Here is a 21,977-nt window from a genome sequence, read left to right as displayed (position 1 = left end):
TTCTCAAAATGTTCCGCATGTTTTTTCCGCATGCGGAAAAAGTGTGATAAAAGTGCGGGATTCATGCGGAAAAATTTCCGCAAAAGTCGGTATTTTCCGCAATAAAAGATCAATTCTCAAAGATGTTCAGGCGCATCATTTCGTCGTTAATTACCGAATTTTTATCACCTACAAGTAGTAGGTGATATATTCCGCATCCCATTGACTTTAATGAAGTGTGGAGGCTTAAGGGCTGGGCTTGGTGGACTTTAACTTTTTTTTTTTAAACACTTTTTCATGCGACCATTTTACCGCATGATTCCCATATGAATAATAGCTGTTTCCGCATCTTTTTTTCCCGCATGCGGAAAACATGCGGAAAATATTAGTGAATGTGGAAAAAATGCGGAGTTTACCGCTGGCGGGAATATAGCGGTAAAATTTTGCGGAAAATTTGGCTCTTTGAGAATAGAGCCCTTTGTGTTGGTCTTTCATGTGGAATTCCAATAAAATTGATTCATGTTTGTGGCAGTAATATGACAAAATGTGGAAAATTTCAAGGGGGCCGAATACTTTTGCAACCCACTGTATAATAATAATAAAAATAATAATATTTGGAATGACCCTGAAGGCGCTGTAGACCCGACCTCATAGAAGGTCATGTCATAAAGATGAGTGTCCCCTTCTGGGGATGAGGTGGTGGTGTTCACTAGAATTGAAGAAATCCCATGTGTTCAAGATACGCTAAAAGTTGAACTTGAGAGACTCTCTAGCTCACTTTATATATACCTTTGTACAAGTGGCATTGAGCTCTATATACGTTTGTGTTTTATATGGAAGAAGCCACATGTAAGTTAAACTGGGCACATTTATTTTATGTTTCACTACACTTCTCTATACCTGTAGTTTCTGACTTGTGTGAACAAGAGGGTGTGAGAAACTAAGAAACATCCTGATTCAAAACGTCTTGCTTTTACATAAGAACGAATTATTTATGCAGTTTCATGGCGGGATTCACGCACGAGGGAGAAAATCCGCCATCTTGCCTAAGAGAGAGACCACTGAGAGGCGGGGCAGCACTGTAATGCACCAATGAGGCGCAACTCTGAGTACATGTTTGAAGCTCTGATTGGTTCGGAGGAGGGGCGGGAAATCGGGGAGTCTAGTATTGTTGCAGCTGTCGCCATTTTGCATTAGGCAGAGTGTGTTATAGGCCGCGAGGGAAGGTGGTTTTGGGCAGCGTTTATTAATTTGTTAATTTCCTACGTCCTCCGGGAGGGCGATTAACTCGCTTTCCCCATCCCCGTGCACAAGCCTGGCGAGCCTAGCGGATATGAGTTACGGACGGCCGCCGCCGGACGTAGAAGACATGACGTCCCTCAAAGTGGACAACCTAACTTACCGGACCACGCCAGAGACGCTACGGCGCGTATTTGAGAAGTACGGCCGGGTGGGTGATGTATACATTCCCCGGGACCGCTACACCAAGGAAAGCAGAGGATTTGCTTTTGTCCGCTTCCATGACAAGCGAGACGCGGAGGACGCCATGGATGCGATGGATGGCGCCGTGCTAGATGGTCGGGAGCTGCGAGTGCAGATGGCGCGCTACGGCCGCCCACCCGATTCTCACCATGGACGACGTGGACCCCCGCCACGAAGGTACGGGGATTACAGCCGTCGGAGCCGGAGGTGGGTGACTTTTTACATATATTTATTGTTGGTTTGTGTGGAATTAGTGTCTGGCTCCTTTAGGAGGCCTTACCTAAAATAAAAAGTCACAATAACCATACTTAGGTCATACTTGCCTCCTGTGTAGTCTACTACAATCTCTTTTTTTTTTTTCTCTCCTTTCGTCCTATTTGTGCACTGTGATCAATGGATTTATCCGTCTTCCATTTTAAAAATGGCCATTTGCCCCCAACAGCTTCCTGGTCAGCACACTGTTAAACTGTAATACCACCCACTTGAGCCATAGGGCAACATGGACATTACCTTGCACATTCAGTTATAACTGAGAGTTGCTGATAAATAACTCAGCAACTGGTATATTTCAGTTCTGACAAAATTGTCCGAATTGGAAGGGAGCATTGTATGAAGAAAATGGTGAGCTTCTGAGATGAACTGATGCTGTGGTTAGTATGTAATGTTTGTTTGCAGCTACATCATGTATGTTTTAAATTTTCCTCGCTTCAGGTCCCTTTAAGCAGGTGGTGTGTGGAGGCTTGCTGTTTTGTAGAAATATAAAAATTCTGCCACCCATTTCTTGTGGGTTTTTAGTCTTGTGTGTTTCCTTGGCCGTATACTGGTCTGTTCACTATTTAGTCCCTGCTCAGGCTGTGTATAAACCAGGGCTGTGGAGTCGGTACAAAAATCCTCCGACTCTTCAGTTTAGGATTCCTCAGACTCCTCTAATTTGCATATTACAATCTTGTTGATTGAAAGTATGTAACATGAAATTAGTCTTAACTGCCAACGCTTAGGAATTTTAAAAGACAACTGAAGTGAGAAGGATATGGAGACTGCCATATTTATTCCCTTTAGTCCTAGACTAAAACTAGTCCTTGGTAAGACTACTTGTAAAAGGTACAGACTGGAACAAAGAACATTGATCAGGCTCTAGGCAATATAACTGTGGGTACATGTAAAGGTGGCCATACACTGGTTGATTTGCCATCAGATTCGACCAACAGATAGATCCCTATCTGATCAGAGAGGGATCGTATGGCCACCTTACTGCAAACAGATTGTGAATCGATTTCAGCCTGAAACCGATCACAATCTGTGGAGCTGCTGCGCGCTCAACCCCCCCCCCCCATACATTACCTGTTCCGGCCGGCGCGAGTCCCTGCTGTATTGCGTCGGGCATTCGAACGCCACTATCGACACACTCCCGACCCGCTGGCGATCGAGAAATCTTCCGCACGGATGGATCGACGGGAACAATCGATTTTGGACGTGTGCGTGGCGATTTCACAGCCGATTCGATCACTGTGATAGAAACGGTCGTATATCGGCGGGAAAATCGTTAGGTGTATGGGCCCCTTTAGAGTGATGTGCAGGTACTCTGCAGGGCAATAAAGAGATTCTTCCTCTATGAGGCCTGGAACCCACTGAAAACTGCAAACGCAACCGCTAGCGTTTTGTCTGAGCGGTTTGCAAGCGGATTCATGCGCGTTTTTGGTCGTGTTTTGCAACATTGTATTTTTTCCCCCAGCGGGTGCCTAGCGTTTTGCGTTTTTATCCTGATTGGTCCTGTGAATTATTTTTCATTTTGTCAGTGTGCTGAACCGCAAAACGCTAGCAAAACCGCTCAGTTTAGGTTTTGCTGAGCGTTTCTGCTAGCGGTTCAATACTTTACATTGAAGCGCTAACGCTCCCAAAATGCTGCATGTCCTGCGTTTGCGTTTCTGAGAAACGTAAACGCTCCTGTGGAAGTTGCCCCATCCATTAACATTAGCCCAGCGTTTTGGCAAACTGCTAGCATATCGCAGTGCTGCCAAAAGCGCTCCTGTGGGTTCCAGCCCTTACACATTCTTCATGCACAATCTGAACCAGGTTTATGGGTGATAAACACCTCTGTGTTCAATGTGCACAGCATTCTCAGTGGATTCCCTGCAGCTCTGTGGAGAGTGCATATGTAGAGTATAGTACTACTGTGTAACAAAGTAAACCTGAGACAGATGAAGTTAAAGTTTTATACATTCCTGGGTAGGGCTGCACGGTTTTTCGGTTTAAAACCGAAACCGCGGTTCATGGCAAGACGATCTACTGATCGTCAGTACCATCGGTTTTTTCGGTCTGCTGTTTAATACTTTGCTTCTGGCCCCGCTGTGCGCGGATTGGCCAGAAGCAGTGAATATGTATGAGAGTTAATGAGCGGGGGGGGGCGGATCCACTCCAGCGAGCGGCCGGGCACATACAGCATTACCAATCACTGGCTAGCATGGAATGACGGCAGCGGTAGGCGGAGCTGTATGCTCTGTACAGCTCCGCCTACCACTGCCGTCATTCCATCGCTAGCCAGTGATAGGTAATGCTGTATAATGTGCCTGGCCGCTCGCTCTAGTGGATCCGCCCCCCCGCTCATTAACGCTCATACATATTCACTGCTTCTGGCCCCGCTGTGCGCGGATTGGCCAGAAGCAGTGAATATGTATGAGTGTTAATGAGTGGGGGGGCGGATCCACTAGAGCGAACGGCCAGGCACATCATACAGCATTACCTATCACTGGCTAGCGATGGAATGACGGCAGTGGTAGGCGGAGCTGTACAGAGCATACAGCTCCGCCTACCGCTGCCGTCATTTAATCGCTAGCCAGTGATTGGTAATGCTGCATGTGCCCGGCCGCTTGCTGGAGTGGATCCGCCCCCCCCTTCCCCGCTCATTAACTCTCATACATATTCACTGCTTCTGGCCAATCCGCGCACAGCGGGGCCAGAAGCAAAGTATTACGGACAGGACCGGGCAGTGCGGACCAACCTCTCCCCCCCCCCCCCCCCCCCCCCCCCAGCATTTGAAAAAAAAATCGGGGAAAAATCGAAATTGCAATTTCTGAGAGAAAAATCGCAATTTCGATTTTTCCCTAAAATCGTGCAGCCCTATTCCTGGGGCTTCCTCCAGCCCCCTTCAAGCTAATCTGTCCCTCCCTGTCCTCCTCCACCACCTGGATCTTCTGCTATGGGTCCAGGTACTTGAGCTAGTCGGGCATAGTGCGCGTGCACACACTCCGCCGCCGGGAGCGTACTACACCTGCGCAGCACTACTGCACAAGTGCAGAACGCTCCTGGCTGTGGAAGCGTCATGCGGCCGGACAGCGCTGACTGGCTGAATTACCAGGACTCATAGCAGAAGATCCAGGTGGTGGAGATGGACAGCGAGGGACTGATTGGCCTGAAGGAGGCTAGAGGAAGCCCCAGGTATGTATAAAACTTTTCTTTTCATCCTTCTCGGGTACTATTTAATTCGTAGTCCCCAAACCGAATTTTAACAAATCAAATTATTTTATTTCACAAGCAGAGTGCATACATTTGCATAAATCAGAATCAACGCAGAATTATTTCCATCTCATTGACCATCTCTGTTAGTGATACGGCTACACATCAGGCTTTATTCTTACAGCATAGATGTTATTTAGTATATTTGTTACGGCTAGAACCCGAAGTGTGGCCACTTCGCGTTCTGGCCGGCCAATGTGCGAGGTGGCCGCAGCATAGCGGCCAATGTTAGAAATGTAATGATTACAATAAATTCAATGTATTGATGAAGCCGCCGGCTTTCGCACTGCCTCCTCTCCTCTTCCGCCCCCTCACCCCCTTTCTCCTCTCCCTGCCTCCTATACAATACGGAGCAGCCGGGGACATGCATGTCCCCGAGAGTCGTTCGTCGCGGCAGGGGAAGCAGAGCGGGGAGGCTGCAGACATTGCTTCTGCCAGCACCCGCTCTGCAGGAATGTCAGGATTCCCCTGCCGCGACGAACTCTCGTGGACACGTATGTCCACGGGTGCTCCGTATTGTATAGGAGGCAGGGAGAGGGGGGGGGGCTAGGAGAGGAGGCAGTGCGAAAGCTGGCGACTTCATCTATTACATTGCCGCCGGCTTAATTTCATTAAAACTAACCAAGTTGTAATACATTTGGCCGCAGCGAGATGGCCATAAAATACATTGAACTTATTATAATTACATTTCTAACATTGCCCGCTGCGCCGCTGCTGCGGCCACTTTGCACATTGGCCGGCCAGAACCCGAAGTGGCTGGCCAGGACGCGAAGTGGCCACACTTCGGGTTCTGGCAGTAACATATGAGATTCCTCTGTACATAATAGCCGTGCATTGACGCTGCACTACTGCCCAACTATGTTCACACACACGCGCACACACACACACGTGTATATCTGACTTTAAAGAGTAACTGTCAGGCTGCAGAAGCTAATTTAAACCTCTATTCTCCTGTGTTAAACAGTTTAGAAGGAAGCCCAAAAGCCATTAGTGAAGATAAAAATCTCAGTTACCTTTGATGTGTGCTTATCAACAAGGCTGTTAATCTTAAGAAGACGCAAGCCGCATACCATACTGCAAAGCATTCTGGGGCTCTCCCCTCGGCTGCTAATGAGACGTTACAGCAGCTTGTAATCAGTCCAGCGCATAGCACTGATAAATCTCTGGGCAGAGTACACTGCAGGAGTCAGCTATTGTTCCTAGCCACATGGCTCATTAATATTCACTGCACACTGTGTTGTTCAAGTACTAGCTTATCTGTGATCAGGAAGCAGGCAGGACATGAGGACACATTTGACAGAAAAACATGGAGCCTGCCATGAGCTGTCAGGAGCATCTATCTCTGCATATACTATATACAAATTCTGTGAAATCCAAACGTGGACAGTGAAATGCATATGTAATGTAAGTACAGCCAATCTTTAGCTACTGATATATGTTTATTTTCTCTGAGACCTTATACCTAACAGCTCCTCTTTAAAAATACGGGGACTGCTTTATTGAAGCAGCACAAGTAACTAATTTTGATTGGTTTATTTCATTTTTGTGGACTAAGCACAGCTATTACTGTATGTATAAATTATTTATGATTATCTGAGAAATAGAAGATTTTATATTTTATATTTTTATTAGTTTAAATTCATTAGGAGTCGGTGCATTTTTTTTCCTGACTCCGACTCCAGGCACCCAAAATTGCTCCGACTCCACAGCCCTGATATTAAACTATTTAGGGCTTGATTCACAAAGCGGTGCTAACTGTTAGCACGCCTGTGAAAACCCCCTTAGCACGTCTAAACAAGCTTTTCGCGCGTTAAACTTTACGCGCGTACTGCACAGGGCGCACTGCGCGAAGTGCCCATTAAAGCCTATGGGACTTAGCGCGCATAAAAACTTTACGCGCGCAAAGTTAGCGCACGATCTGATTGAGAAATCCGGTGCTAACCTACTTAGCACCCTGGTTAGCGCGTCTAAAGACTTTAGACGTGCTAAGTAGGTTAGCACCGCTTTGTGAATCAAGCCCTTATTGTCCCTACACAACCCCTGGTTTAGCCTATGTATAGAGTAGAGGTGCACACTTTTTCAGCTTGCTAGCTACTTTGAAAATTACGAATAGAAAATGATCTACCAGGTAGAATCTACCTACAGATTCAAGCCCAAACTGCAGCTCATGCCCAGTGGCAGTCCATCTGTGATTACCACTTGCTGCCAGTCAGATGCATATCCTAGTCTTCCTAAGTAAGCCAAATAGAACCGTGCTCGACCAAAGTCACAATAAGTTACAATATCATGCTCAATGCCCAGCAAAATTGTAGTTGGCAGTAACACATTATGCTTCTACATGTATGGCTCCCCCCATAATGCTCTACGCTGCTGTGTAAAACCTCAGGACAGCTCAGAGTATGTCACCTAGGCAGGTAGTGTGGGATCCACCCAGAAGTCCTTTGAAATCTACTGGTAGATGCTGGGTACAAACTATGGGATTTTATGGTCGATTTACTGTCAGATCGATTATTTCCAACATGTCCGATTAGCTTTCCGATTGATTTCTGATCAATTTTCCTATTAAAGTTAACGCAAATCGATCGGAAAGAAAATAGATCTGACAGTAAATCGGCCATAAAAATCTGTGTACCCAGCATAATGGGCAATCCTGGTATAGTGTAGTTATCTTATGCACCCTTGGTACTCCTTCATTGAAACTATGCACTTCCACTGCAATTGATTTATGGAGCCCTTGTCCCAGAACTGGTACTCGAAGGACTCTTTGCACACTGGCTCTGTAGGCCTGAAATTGGAATCCATGGAGCTTCTTGGCCTTTTCTGATTCACTGCTTCTTGAATACAGAAACACTTTTTTAGAAATACAAGAAATTAGAAATATAAATATATTGTGTGATTTGTACTTATAGATAGGAGCACTACAGTGTTTTCAGTCCATGCAGTCACTAGGAGTGTATTTGTATTCCTACCCAATTTCATAAGCCAAGGCCAAAGTACATTCATGAGTGTGTGGAGCCCGAATTGCAAAACTGTTGACTCATATTTTTTTGATGGGTACTGATGGTTGATGGGATGCAAATTTGATGCAGTTTGTATAAAGCTTGGAATTGGGCTGATGAAAATTCAGGAAGTGCACTTTACGTGCCCGATTCCAAGATGTGTATAATAACTCCTTCCCCTTTGTGTTAAAGAGTAACTGTTGGGCATATAATCGAATATCAATTCATTATTTTTATCTGGTAAACAAGTAATAAGGATGCTAACCAGGCAATCCAAAATATAAAATAACTATTACTTCTCTTGATAAATTATCATTCCCTGGTTTACCTGACTCTTATTTGGTACACACAATGGAAGTTGCAGGGCATGCTGGGTTGTCGTTTTTTTTCTTTTTTTTGCTTCTCTTAAAGAGAATCTGTATTGTTAAAATCGCCCAAAAGTAAACATACCAGTGCGTTAGGGGACATCTCCTATTACCCTCTGACACAATTTTGCCGCTCCTCGCCGCATTAAAAGTGATTAAAAACAGTTTTAAAAAGTTTGTTTCTAAACAAACAATGGCCACCAAAACAGGAAGTAGGTTGATGTACAGTATGTCCACACATAAAAAATACATCCATAAACAAGCAGGCTGTATACAGCCTTCCTTTTGAATCTCAAGAGATCATTTGTGTGTTTCTTTCCCCCTGTTCTCATGCACTGAAGTTTCAGGCTGCTTGTTTCTTCCTGCAAACAGCTTTGCCCTTGTCTGTAATTCTTCAGTATGTGAAAGCCCAGCCAGCTCAGAGGACGATTTATCCAGCTTGTAAAAGATAAGAGAGAAGCTGCTCTAATCCTAAATAACACACAGGCAGTGTGCATAGAGGGGCCTGGAAGGGGGAGTTCATAGCAGAACCACAACACTATAGAACTTGGCAGCCTTCCAGACACAGGCCGACAAGTCTGACAGGGGAAAGATGCATTGATTTATTATTACAGAGACAGTGATAGTATAAAGTGCTGCAGTAAGCCAGAACACATTAGAATAGCTTTTTGAACTTGTAGGATGATAAAAAACAGGATGCATTTTTGTTACGGAGTCTCTTTAATTCCCCTCAGACTTAATTAAAGAGAACCCGAGGTGGGATTTTATTATGCTAGTGGGGCACAGAGGCTGGTTGTGCACACTAACACCAGCCTCTGTTGCTCCATGCTGTGCCTCCAAGACCCCCCTGTGCGCTGCTATACCCCCCGCAGTGGTGGTGACACGCAGCATGTCGCCGGCACAATGTTTACCAAAGCGCTGTCTGTCAGTGCCGCTCCCCCGCTTCCTCCGTATCAGTGCTACCCACCTGTGTCCCTTCCCTCCCGCTGATTGGAGGGAAGTGACGCGGCGGTAACTGTAATTAAAATAGAAAATATGATAAAATGTTCTATTTCTCAGATAAGTCATTAAAAATAATGTATATATACAGTAATAGCTGTGCTTAGTCCACAAAAATGAAATAAACCAATCAAAATTAGTTACTTGTGCTGCTTCAATAAAGCAGTCACCGTATTTTTAAGGTACATATCTGATTGTGTGACTGTATATATGATGTGTACACAGGAATCTCATATATATATATATATATATATATATATATATATATCTATATATATATCTATATATATATCTATATATATATCTATATATATATCTATATATATATCTATATATATATCTATATATATATATATATATATATATATATATATATATATATATATATATATATATATATATATATATATATATATATATATATATATATATATATATATACACACACTGTACAGCGCTGCGTAATATGTCGGTGCTATATAAATACAATATCTATTATATATATATATATATATATATATATATATATATATATATATATATATATATATATATATATATATATATTATAGATATTGTATTTATATAGCACCGACATATTACGCAGCGCTGTACAGTGTGTGTATAGATATAGAGATATAGATATAGAGATATAGATATATAGATATAGATAGATATATAGATAGATATAGATTGTCACTAGCTGTCCCTCAAAGGAGCTCACAATCTAATCCTTACCATTGCCATATGTCTATATTATGTAGTGTAAGTACTGTAGTCTATATATGTATATGTACATATACGTACATACGTATGTATGTATGTGTATATACACACACACGGTGCTGCAGCACACAACAGGAAAATAGTGACAGGGGCTCTTGGTTACGCTTTAACGCGTTTAAGCTCACCAACTGCGCCAAAGTGTCCCCGATCTGGTGAGTCCTACTCTAACCAGGCAAAAATGCTCGTTTTTATCAGCGTTCTAGTGGGAACCATGCCAAAAGCCCAGGGGTCAGCTAAATGGGAGAAATGAAATTAAAAACACCTCACCTTCTACTAGCTACTAGCTTTCAAACGCGTTAAAGCGTAACCAAGAGCCCCTGTCACTATTTTCCTATTGTGTGCTGCAGCACCCTCTATTTATATATTTCTTATGGAGATTGGGGTTCTCCAGTGCTGCGTGCATGCTTTGCATAGTATTGCATAAAAATCGGTTTGTGCTGCTCATCCCTTGGTATATATATATCTATCTATCCTATGCTGTAAGAATAAAGCCTGATTTGTAGCTGTGTCACTAATAGAGATGGTCAATGAGATGGAAATAATTCTGCATTGATGCTGATTTAATTTCATCTCTCAGGTTTACTTTGTTACACAGTAGTACTATACTCTACATATGCACTCCCCACAGAGCTGCAGGGAATCCACTGAGAATGCTGTGCACATTGAACACAGAGGTGTTGTCTGTTTACAATCTCCTCATTCCCCTGCAGAGTACCTGCACATCATTCTTACATGTACCCACACTTACATTGCCTAGGTCCTGATAGATGTTCTTTGTTTCGGTTTGTACCTTTTACAAGTACTCTTACCAAGGACTAGTTTTAGTCTAAAGGGAATAAATATAGTAGTCTACATATCCTTCTCACTTCAGTTGTCTTGTAAAATTCCTAAGCTTTGGCAGTTAAGAGACGAATTTCATGTTACATTTAATAAAAAAAATTGTAATATGCAAATTAGAGGAGTCGGAGTCGGTGGAATCCTAAACTGAGTCGGAGTCGGTGGATTTTTGGACCGACTCCACAGCCCTGAATCGAACCTCCCCTGGTTGGACCTGAGATTCTACATAAACCTGCTACCTGTAGAGTTTGCAGCACCATTATGTGAACAGTTCACATGATCTATCATACGGCGTGCTCCCACGCCATTTCCTATAGATATTTTATGTTGTAGAAATCGGTCCTTGAGTGGTCTTCCCTATGTAGAATCTCCCACAGGGGCACCGAATGCAATACACCACATTCTCAGATTTACAATTCACACAATCCTTGATCTGCCAGGTAACATCACCTATCTGGATGCTTTTGCCTTTTTTAATGTGTTTGCACGCCATGCAGCGGCCACACGGGAAGTTCCCTTCCTACTTCTTCCCACTTAAAGAGGAACTGAACTCAGAATTTAAAAACAGGGCATAGGAAACCATGCAAAAAACGTTAGGCAAAAACAGTGCAATAAATGTACAATAATGGGTTAAAAATCCTCTATAATTACAATAACTCGATAAACTCCACCCCCCTGTGATGCAGAGGCCGGCAATCCTCGGCAAGAAGCTGCAAAGGTCACTGGGAGGCCACCTTCTGCTGTCTTTTGCTAAATCCGCCTACCACTGTGCGTCATCAGGAGGTGCCTCCAGTGCCGAGTAACATGACAGCCTCAGCACAGAGAGAGAGAGCACAGTGGAGAGAAGGGAAGGAGAAGGGATATTAGGCACTGGAGGAAGCGAGAGAGGTACAGCTGAGGGAGGAACAGACAGCTGGGGAGGAGAAATGAGTCAGCAGCAGTGAGGGGCCAGCGATGTCATCACTTCAGCTAGAAGATGCAATGTACTCAGCAGCCCGGAGAGGCATGTACCCCCCCCTCGCAGCCTCACAGCAAGAAGCCATTCAGGACGCAGCACAGGCAGCTATAGTCTGTGAACTCACAGCACCACGCTCTGCTGTGTGACTGGATGTGCTGCCCATCCCCCTTGGCAGAGCGCAGCGTCTGACACACAGCCTATTACTTTCCCCAGCCAACATTCTTCACAGCCCACCAAGCAGCAGACAGCAGGAGATGGGGAACTGCTGAAACATCTGCTGAATGAGAAGATCAGCACCTCTGAACTAATCTCCATGGCCATCACACCCCCCACCCCCCTGCTCCTCAGTGCTCTCATTGTTACTGCATGCTTCTGTATTACCGTCTTTCCCCTAAAGTAAAACATCCTCTCATTATAAGACCTAGCTGACCTTTCACTCATTCTCTAAATATAAGGCACCCTCCAAAAATAAGACCTAGCCCCAGCCTACATTACATGCCCAGCCGCAACCCACATGACATGTTGTTAAATGTATTTTAACTTGCTGTCCTGCTGGCCATCCTGTTGTCTCTGCGAGGTCTCCGGGTCCGGGACACTCGCTATTCAATGCGGGCTGATTAACTCTCCTTCAGTCCGCTCTGTGCCATTATTCTTTCAAGCTCCGATATTAAAGCCTTGTAATTGGATGAAGCAGTCTGGGAGGCGGGATCATGCTCCGTTTTTGGGCCAATCACTGCACTCGCTGCTACACAGCGAGTGCAATGATTGGCCCAATAACGGATCCATGATCCCGCCTCCCAGGCTGCTTCATCCAATTACAAGGCTTGAATACCGGAGCTTGAACTGTTCTGCGGCGTGCTACAGGCGGCCAGCATGGGGACAAGTCATGTAGTGCCGATCAGGCACTTGTCATGTTATCCTTGCACACAGGAAGTTTATCACCTGTGTGCAGGGATGACATGACAGGTGCCTGATCGGCACTGTAACATTACAATAAGCAGCAGGAAGAGGCGGCCAACATGGGGACAAATCGCGCAGTGCCGATCAGGCACCTGACATGTCATCCTTGCACACAGCAGATTTCTCAACTGTGTGCAGGGATGACATGACAGGTGCCTGATCGACACTGTAACTGCACAATAAACAGCAATAAAAGGGGGCCGGCATGGGGACACTTCATGCAGTGCCGATCAGGCACTTGTCATGTCATCCCTGCACACAGTTGATAAACATGCTGTGTGCAAGGATGACATGACAAGTGCCTGATCGGCACTGTAACAGTACAATAAGCAACAATAAAAGGCGGATAGCATGGGGACACATCATGTAGTGCTGATCAGGCACCTGACATGTCATCTTTGCACACAGCAGGTTTATAAACTGTGTGCAGGGATAACATGACAGGTGCCTGATCAGCACTGTATCAGTACAGTGAGCAGCAATAAGAGGTGGCCAGCAGCGGACACATTTGCAGTGCCAATATAAGACATCCCCTGAAAATAAGCCCTAGCACACTTTCTGGAGCAGAAATTAATATAAGACACTGTCTTATTTTCGGGGAAACACGGTATGTATTTATACAGCACTGACATCTCCTGCAGCACATTACAGAGTACATAGTCATGTCACTGACTGTCCTCAGAGGAGCTCACAATCTAATCCTACCATAGTCTGTCCTACCATATTATTATTATGTATTTATATATCACTGACATCTTCTGCAGCACATTACAGAGAACAGTCATGTCCCTGACTGTCCTCAGAGGAGCTCACAATCTAATCCTATCAGTCATAGCCTAATGTCCTGCCCTATTATTATGTATTTATATAGCACTGACATCTTCTACAGCACTTTACAGAGTACATAGTCATGTCACTGACTGTCCGCAGAGGAGCTCACACTCTAATCCTACCATAGTCATAGCCTTATGTCCTACCATATTATGTATTTAAATAACACTGACATCTGCAGCACTTTACAGAGTACATAGTCATGTCACTGACTGTCCTCAGAGGAGCTCACACTCTAATCCTACCATAGTCCTAGTCTAATTTCCTACCATATTACTATTATGTATTTAAATAGCTGTTTGGGCCCCAGGCTAAAAGTTTCCCGGTGGGCCCTTAGTGTCCCAGTCCGACCCTGCTTGAGGAAGTGAGAGAGACACAGCGAGATTGAAAGGTTAACTGACAGCTGGGGAGGAGAGATAAGCCGGGAGAGTGGAGTGGAGAGTAGGGAGAGAGACAAGGGGAAACGACTTCAGGCACTGGAGGAATCCAGTGAGGCAAGCAGACAGTGGAGGGAGGAGAGAGCACAGAAGAGTTTTGCAGAGAGACGTGAAGCAAAGTGCAGTGTTGTCCTGTTACATCCTTTGCCCCATGCTCTTGACTCAATGCATTATAACAAGCAGTATGTTATGCAGTTACAAAGTTTCACAGCTCACTTTTCTAACACTACCATTCCTCCTGTACCCACACTACACAATACTGCTTGCGATAAGGCAGAGCATTGACTAAAGCACAGAACGGAACCTGGACAAGCAGCACAACGCTTGACATGTATGTGGGCAGGGTTGCACCTAGACACTGGCTGCCAACTACAGGAAAAAAAAAAAGATTTATGCAAAGTACCGCTAAAGTTGCATGAAATCATAATTTATAATAATCATCTGGGATTGTACACCCCCATGGTAGGCAAGTTCTTTTGCCATTCCACTTTCTATTTCCTGCTTGACGACATGCATGCACCACTCCCTTGATCACCCCCCCCCCCCCTCCCCCCCCCCAACAGGTGCACAGAGATCTCACCACCAGAGCCCCTGAGAGATAGAAGAATCAAGTAGGGGAAGGAGCCTCTGGTAATGGGTGCAGCAGGTGTGCAGAGCTGGGAACTCAGGTGCACAGAGATCTCACCACCAGAGCCCCTGAGAGATAGAAGAATCCAGCAGGGGAGGAGCCTCTGGTAATGGGTGCATCAGGTGTGCAGAGCTGGGAACTCAGGTGCACAGAGATCTCACCACCAGAGCCCCTGAGAGATAGAGGAATCCAGCAGGGGGAGGAGCCTCTGGTAATGGGTGCAGCAGGTGTGCAGAGCTGGGAACTCAGGTGCACAGAGATCTCACCACCAGAGCCCCTGAGATAGGAGAATCCAGGAGGAAGGGGGGGGGGGTTACCTCTGGTAATTGGTGCAGAAGGTGGTCAGAGTTGGGATGATCCTCACACTAAGAGGTTTGGCGCTTCACAGTGTAAAAAAGACTGAACGGGTTTTTCCAAAAATCATAAATATATATGCTTCACTGTTAATGCTTCACTCTTTATAAAACTGACCAAATATCCATTAAAAAAATGACAGGCACGCATATGCTTCACTGATATTACTTTACTCTTGCTGATTTCAGGAAAAATGTTTTTTGCCAAAAAGCAACCCTTTCAGATATACAATCGCCCCCTCTCGATATCAGTTCACATACACACTGAGAGGTTTGGAGCTTCACAGTGTAAAAAGGACTGAACAAATTTTTACCAGAAAAAAACATGAATACATATATATGCTTCGCTGTTAATGCTTCACTCTGTATAAAACTAAACAAATTTCCACTAAAAACATATAACAGTCCTTTTTACACTGAAGTGTCAAACCTCTGTTAGTATGTATGTGAACTGATAACGAGAGGGGACCATTGTGTAAGGGTTGCTTTTTGGCAAAAAATTGCTGGATTTGACGGGACTTTGGGGTGTAGTCAAACACACAATTGAATCTACGTCCCCCCTCTTTTTGGGGGCGTCTAGAGAGTAGTTGCGTTCGTGGCACAGACCTAGCTCTCTCCAGAGCCTGATCTATAGATTGTTTGAGATACCCTCTCAACTATTGTTTTGTAAGATCGGGCCTGATTTTTAAATTCTTCTGGATCAGAATTATTCCTTTTAAGTCAGAGGAATTGACCATACGGGATGGCATCCTTCACATGTCTTGGATGGTAGCTATCATAATAGACTATTGGCGGCAGGTGTTTTCCTGTAGCCCCTAGTGACAAGATGGTCACCTTTCACCTCTATCACGAGGCCCATCACTAGTGTGTTTTGTACAGGGCTGTGGAGTTGGTACAGAAATCATCCGACTTCTCAGTTTATGAAATCTCGGGCTCCGGGTACCTGAAATTGCTCTGACTCCTACTCCGACTCCACAGCCCTAGTTTTGTATGCCTTCTGCTTCGCATTGTAATTTTGCTGTTTAAAGAGTCTGAAACGAGAATAAATCTCGCTTCAGACCTCATATATAGCAGGGGCATGTGTGCCCCTGCTAAACTGCCGATATCCCGCGGCTTTACGAGGGTCCCTGTCCCCCCAAATCCCCTCCGTAATGCGGGGGAGCGCTTCCTGGTTGGGGCAGGGCTAACCGCCGCAGCCCTGCCCCACGCGCGTCTGTCAGCGCGTATCTCCGCCTCTCCCCCGCCCCTCTGTCTTCCTTTGCTGAGAGGGGCGGGGGAGAGGCGGCGATGCGCGGCTGATAGACGCGAATGGAGGCAGGGCTGCAGCCGTTAGCCCTGCCTCCAGGAGCGACCAAGCCTGCGACCAAGTGTCGCAGTGGGGAGTTTGGGGGTGAAGGGACCCCCGTTTAGCGGCGCGTATGCGACGGTTTAGCGGGGGCACACGTGCCCCTGCTAACTATGCGCTCTGAAGCGAGATTTCGCTTCAGAGTCTCTTTAAAAACCTTTTTGACTTCATGCTGTTTGAGGCCCTTTAGCAATGTATAAACTATGGAACTGCAGTTTACTAATTTCATCTAATTTTTCTTTTCAGCCCAAGGCGAAGACGACGCAGCAGGTCCAGAAGCAAGAGCCGATCCAGGTCACGTAGCCGATCACGCTATAGTCGATCCAAGTCACGTTCACGAACCCGATCCCGGTCTCGCTCTACTTCGAAGTCCCGGTCTCCTCGGAGATCCAAGTCCTCTTCTGTGTCCAGATCTCGTTCTCGCTCCAGGTCTAGATCTAAAACTTCTCCACCAAAGAACTCTAAATCCAAGTCCAGGTCCCCAACACCTCCAAAGTCTCCAGAAGAGGAAGGGGCAGTGTCTTCCTAGACTTTAGGTAATGCTTTTATGGAGAAGATACTATGAGGTGCTTGTGTAGTTTTATTTCTTAGTAGTGTAAATTGAGATCTTGTAGAGCTTTGAAATACTAAATGCACCTGTTCTAGCACAAGGTTTGTAAACTTCCTAATTTTTGGCAGTTTAGGTTAGTGGGAATTGTGGGGTTGTAATTGTTATGCTTGGGGTATCATTTGATGACTGTTTAAACCAATATCTGCATTTTCCCCTTAAAGCTGCGGGCTCCAGTTGCTTAAAGGAGTAGTGAGCTGTATTGCAGATATTAAGTGGTTTTTCCTGATCCTCCAGGCAGCAGTTTCTGTGGGCGTGTAATGGAGCAGGTTTGTGTCTGTTGTTAAAGATGCACTATCCTGGAATCTGTCAGACTTGCAGTTTTTAATTTGTCTTCTTGCATTCATTAGTTATTAAAGCCCCTTACTGTTGGCTTCTATGGAAGAAATTGTTTAATACTGAACAATTGACAATACTGCATTCTAACTATTTTAACATATACCATGCACAGGTATAACATTTGTAATAGCCTTGCTGGGATCACTGAGGCTAATTTAAGATTACCCGTTTCAAGGATAATGTGTCTTTAATCTGATAACTGTTTGGTCTTTTTAGCTGTAACATAAGTTTTGTCTTATAAAACTTTATTCATATGCACACATTATCACATGACGATACTTTCCCCTGCAAGTAAACACTTTTGCCAGTGTAGAATATCCACCACATTCTTCTGGATAATAATTTGAACGTTTGTATAGTGCTTTTTCTCCTGTCGGACTCAAATAGCTCAAGAGCTGCAGCCACTGGGATGCGCTCAAGAGGCTAGGCTACCCTGCAGTGTTAGGGAGGCTTGCCTTTAACTCTTTACTGAATACGTACTGACCCTATCCAGGATTTGATCCCTGGTCTCCCCCTTAGTACCAGTACAGGATAGCACGTGTCTGCCCCCTTAAAGCTGCTGCAGATGTTTCTCATAGAGAAACTTCCTTTTCTTGTGAGCACAGCTTTAAAACGATTGTTAAACTGGATCCTTACTTTTTTTTTTTCCCATTTTCTCCAGAATCATCTTAAAGAGTTCTATACGCTGGACATGTCTGAGATGATCGTTCAGTAACCAGTGAAATTTCTATGGAGCAAGAATCAGCCTGCCGAAAAGGTGGTTATTTGTAATTCCTCCCCCCCCCCCCCCCCCTAATTCTTACCAGTTTTTTTATGCCTTGTCTGGTAGACTGTGCCATTTGTTGTTCAAATTTACTGTAACTTGGCGTACATTCATTGCCTAGGTATTTTTCTGTTAATAAAATTTTTCAACTCCACTGGAGTTGCTGGATAGTCCTGTTTAATGTTAAACTTGACTGTGCTTGGTCATACATCGCCTCGGCCATTTAATTCCTAACTTTGATATGATCCTGTATGTCTTTGCATTTGAATAATGCCTAAAAGCATTGTATTTTGTATCAAATGTTCATGTAAAAAATGTTTGCAAGGGAGTGTTTTTATTTGACCACAACTCTAATCTTTTCTCTTATGTATTTTTTGTGCACTAGGCGCAGTTGTGTAGCAGTTGAGTAATGCTGGTTAGCTGTTAAGGTGGCGTGTTGCAGTGCAGAGTGCTTGGCTGTTTCCTGTTTTCTCCTGATTGCTCCTGTGTAACGCAGAAAAATGGCTGTCCAGTTTGTTAGAATTCCTGACAACTGCACGTCCAGTCGCCCGGGCCATGCATAAAATAATGGAGCATACAGTGAGCACCTCTGATGATAAACACCTTATTGTCAAATGTAAATGTACGCATTTATATAATATAACATCATGCAAGTGTCCTCCTTTGTATGCAAAATTTGAATATATATCACTCTAACATTCTGTACTATAACCACTGTTTATGTAGTTAATAAAGTTTTCTTTACAAAAAAAAGACTATTTTAATGGGGTTGAAATTATCACTGTATAGGCTGTATTGTAATTTCTTGAATATTTAATTTGGGTATCAGACATACAGACTAACCAACAAGATCATGGTGAATGAAAACTCATTGGAATGTGTAAGGGGCTACAATGGTCCAAAAAGCCCCCTTAAAAAAGCAAACTTGTTTTCCATGCATTTTTGTAACCTCCCTAGCGGTGCATTTCTGTCTGGAATTAGGAGTCAAAAGCAGGACATAGTTTTCATAGTCATAACTCACCAGAATAAAAGCCTGGTAGACATTATGCATATAAATAAAAGGCTACAACACATTTGTTGAATTAAATTTATTATTTAACTAAAAAATTGTGAAACTGTACAAATAATGCAGGCAGCGAGTAGTCAAAATCCAGCAAGTGGTCGGTGCAGGTGGCAGGCAGAGGTGTGTATGTATGTAGAATTATATAATTTTCAAAAGTTTGGACACGCCTTCTCATTCAGAGTTTTTTCTTTATTTTCATTACTATAAACCTTGTAGATTCACACTGAAGGCTACCAAACTATGAATTAACACATATGGAAGTTTAGTGTATATAAGCAAAAAGTGTGAAACTGATAATGTCATATTCTAGGTTCGTCAAAGTAGCCACTCTCTCATGAGCTTCAAGAGGTCACCTGAAATGGTCTTCCAACAGTCTTGAAGGAGTTCTCAGAGATGCTTAGCACTTGTTGGCCCTTTTTCCTTCACTCTGCGGTCCAGCTCACACCACACCATCTCAATTGGGTTCAGGTCTGACTGTGGAGGCCAGGTCATCTGGCTCTGCACCCCATCACTCTCCTTCCTGGTCAAATAGCCCTTACACAGCCTGGAGGTGTGTTTGGGGTCATTGTCCTGTTGGAAAATGATGGTTCAACTAAACGCAAACCGGATGGAATAGTAAGATGCTGTGGTAGCCATGCTGGTTCAGTATGCCTTCAATTTTGAATAAATCCCCAACACCAGCAAAGCACCATCACACCCCCATGCTTCACGGTGGGAACCAGGCATGTAGAGACCATCTGTTCATCTTTTCTGCGTCGCACAAAGACACGGTGGTTGGAACCAAAAATCTCAAATTTGGACTCCACAGACCAAAGAACAGATTTCCACTGGTCTAATGTCCATTTCTTGTGTTCTTTAGTCCAAACAATTCTCTTCTGCTTGTTGTCTGTCTTTGGCAGTGGTTTCCTAGCCGATATTCTACCAAGAAGGCCTGATTCACAGTCTCCTCTTAACAGTTGTTCTAAAGCTGTGTGTGCTGGTAGAACTCTGTGTGGCATTGACATGGTCTCTAATCTGAGCTGCTGTTAACCTGTGATTTCTGAGGCTGGTGACTTGGATGAACTTCGAGTTCCGCAGCAGAGGTGACTCTTGGTCTTCCTTTCCTGGGAAGGTCCGCATGTGAGCCAGTTTCTTTGTAGCGTTTGATGGTTTTTTTTTGAGACTGCAATTGGGTACACTTTCAGTTTTCCCAATTTTTTGGACTGACTGACCTTAATTTCTTAAAGTAATGATGGCCACACGTTTTTCTTTACTTAGCTGCTTTTTTTCTTGCCATAATACAAATTCTAACAGTCTGCAGTAGGACTATCAACTGTGTATCCACCTGACTTCTCCACAACGCAACTGATGGTCCCAACCCCATTAATAAGGCAAGAAATCCCACTTATTAAACCTGACAGTGCACACCTGTGAAGTGAAAACCATTTCAGGTGACTACCTCTTGATGCTCATCAAGAGGATGCCAAGAGTGTGCAAAGCAGTAATCAAAGCAAAAGGTGGCTACTTTGAAGAACCTAGAATATGACATATTTTCAAGTTTCACTCTTTGGTTATGTACTATACTTTCACATGTGTTAATTTATAGTTTGATTGCCTTCAGTGTGAATCTTTATTTTCATGACTATGAACATTGTAAACTCTTTAAATGAGGTGTCCAAACTTTTGGTCTGTACTGTATGTATATGCACGCATTGCTTGTTTGGGGGGAAAAAACAAACAAAAACAGTGTCCACTTTAAAAATAAGTCCCGCCCCGATGTCACCGCCACACTGGCGCCGGGTCCCTAGAACAAGAGCGGGGATAAGGGAATCCCAGCAGCCAGGGAAGCCGCAGAGTGCGGCATACAACTGGGGAGGGAGGCTGGAGTTCCGTTGAGCAGTGCCGATCACGCACGATACTCCAGATCAATACCCCGACCTAAGCTTGGGATTACCACTCTGAGCACATTTTTCCTTCCCCGAGCTCAGGTCGGGGTTACCGCCAGGGAGGTTAAAAAAAAGTATTTGCGATAATTCAGGTTGGAGTGAGCTCCGAAATGTCTCCCAGTGCATCACTGCTGAATATATGCAAATTAACCATTGTCTTCCTTAGAAACTAAACACACCTCCAGATCTGCTCGAATGCAATGTGTCAGCTTGTAATTAGTACAGAGCCATAATAATCCAACTTGCATACAGACTTTTGGATTGGTTGATCCTCATCCGTGCATGGCATGGAAGCATAGATCTCACCAGTTAATGCAGGTACAGTACTGATAGGCTGCTTCTGTCCCTATTTCTGTGCTGTCTGCATGATACTGTCGTGTTGCAGCCATGCACAAAGTCACTGGTGGAAGGCATTTCACTCAGTGATCAGGCAGCAGCTTACACAGGAAGCATATGTCTCCCTGACTGGTGCTTTTGATGTAATCCCCACAGGCCCAGAGTAGTGTGCAGATAGCAAGTGGCTGCCGGTCCACCTGCCCACAGAGCGCTCATGGGTCTAATGTGTGTATGCACGATCTTGCCCACTTTCCACTATAATGTAATACCGAATACCACAAGGGACAAAAACAGGTTTACTGTAACACAAGTTCTATTATGCAGGAAAACAGAGGCGCCAAAAGGATAAAATGAAGCTAAATGAGCTTAAAAACCAAATTCTTGGTAAATAGAGGAGGTAGTGGTGGGACTTGCCTCCTCCAAGTAGACACACGACTGTAGTAAAGCAGGGCTGTGGAGTTGATACAAACAT

At 44.4% G+C, this 21,977-nt stretch overlaps 1 protein-coding gene across 3 annotated transcripts; it reads left to right on the top strand.

Moving 5' to 3' along the window:
- Window positions 1-1,145: 1,145 nt before the first annotated feature.
- Window positions 1,146-18,934, top strand: SRSF2 (serine and arginine rich splicing factor 2). 3 transcript variants are annotated; one of them, XR_011025084.1, is made up of 4 exons: window positions 1,146-1,668; window positions 16,719-17,008; window positions 18,080-18,175; window positions 18,567-18,934. XR_011025084.1 is itself a non-coding variant. In XM_068262283.1 (3 exons), the coding sequence occupies exons 1-2, from the start codon at window positions 1,313-1,315 to the stop codon at window positions 16,999-17,001; spliced, it is 639 nt and encodes a 212-aa protein (XP_068118384.1). In that variant the 5' UTR covers window positions 1,146-1,312; the 3' UTR covers window positions 17,002-17,008; window positions 18,080-18,934. The 3 variants fall into 3 exon arrangements, 1 of the variants encoding a protein (XP_068118384.1); XR_011025085.1 differs by adding an exon at window positions 17,244-17,348 and having other exon boundaries at window positions 18,080-18,934; XM_068262283.1 differs by having other exon boundaries at window positions 18,080-18,934.
- The last annotated feature ends 3,043 nt before the right edge of the window (window positions 18,935-21,977 follow it).

The sequence above is a fragment of the Hyperolius riggenbachi genome, chromosome 12 (assembly GCF_040937935.1).
Source record: "Hyperolius riggenbachi isolate aHypRig1 chromosome 12, aHypRig1.pri, whole genome shotgun sequence".
Taxonomy (NCBI): domain Eukaryota; kingdom Metazoa; phylum Chordata; class Amphibia; order Anura; family Hyperoliidae; genus Hyperolius; species Hyperolius riggenbachi.
This window is presented reverse-complemented; position numbering and strand designations above follow the sequence as displayed.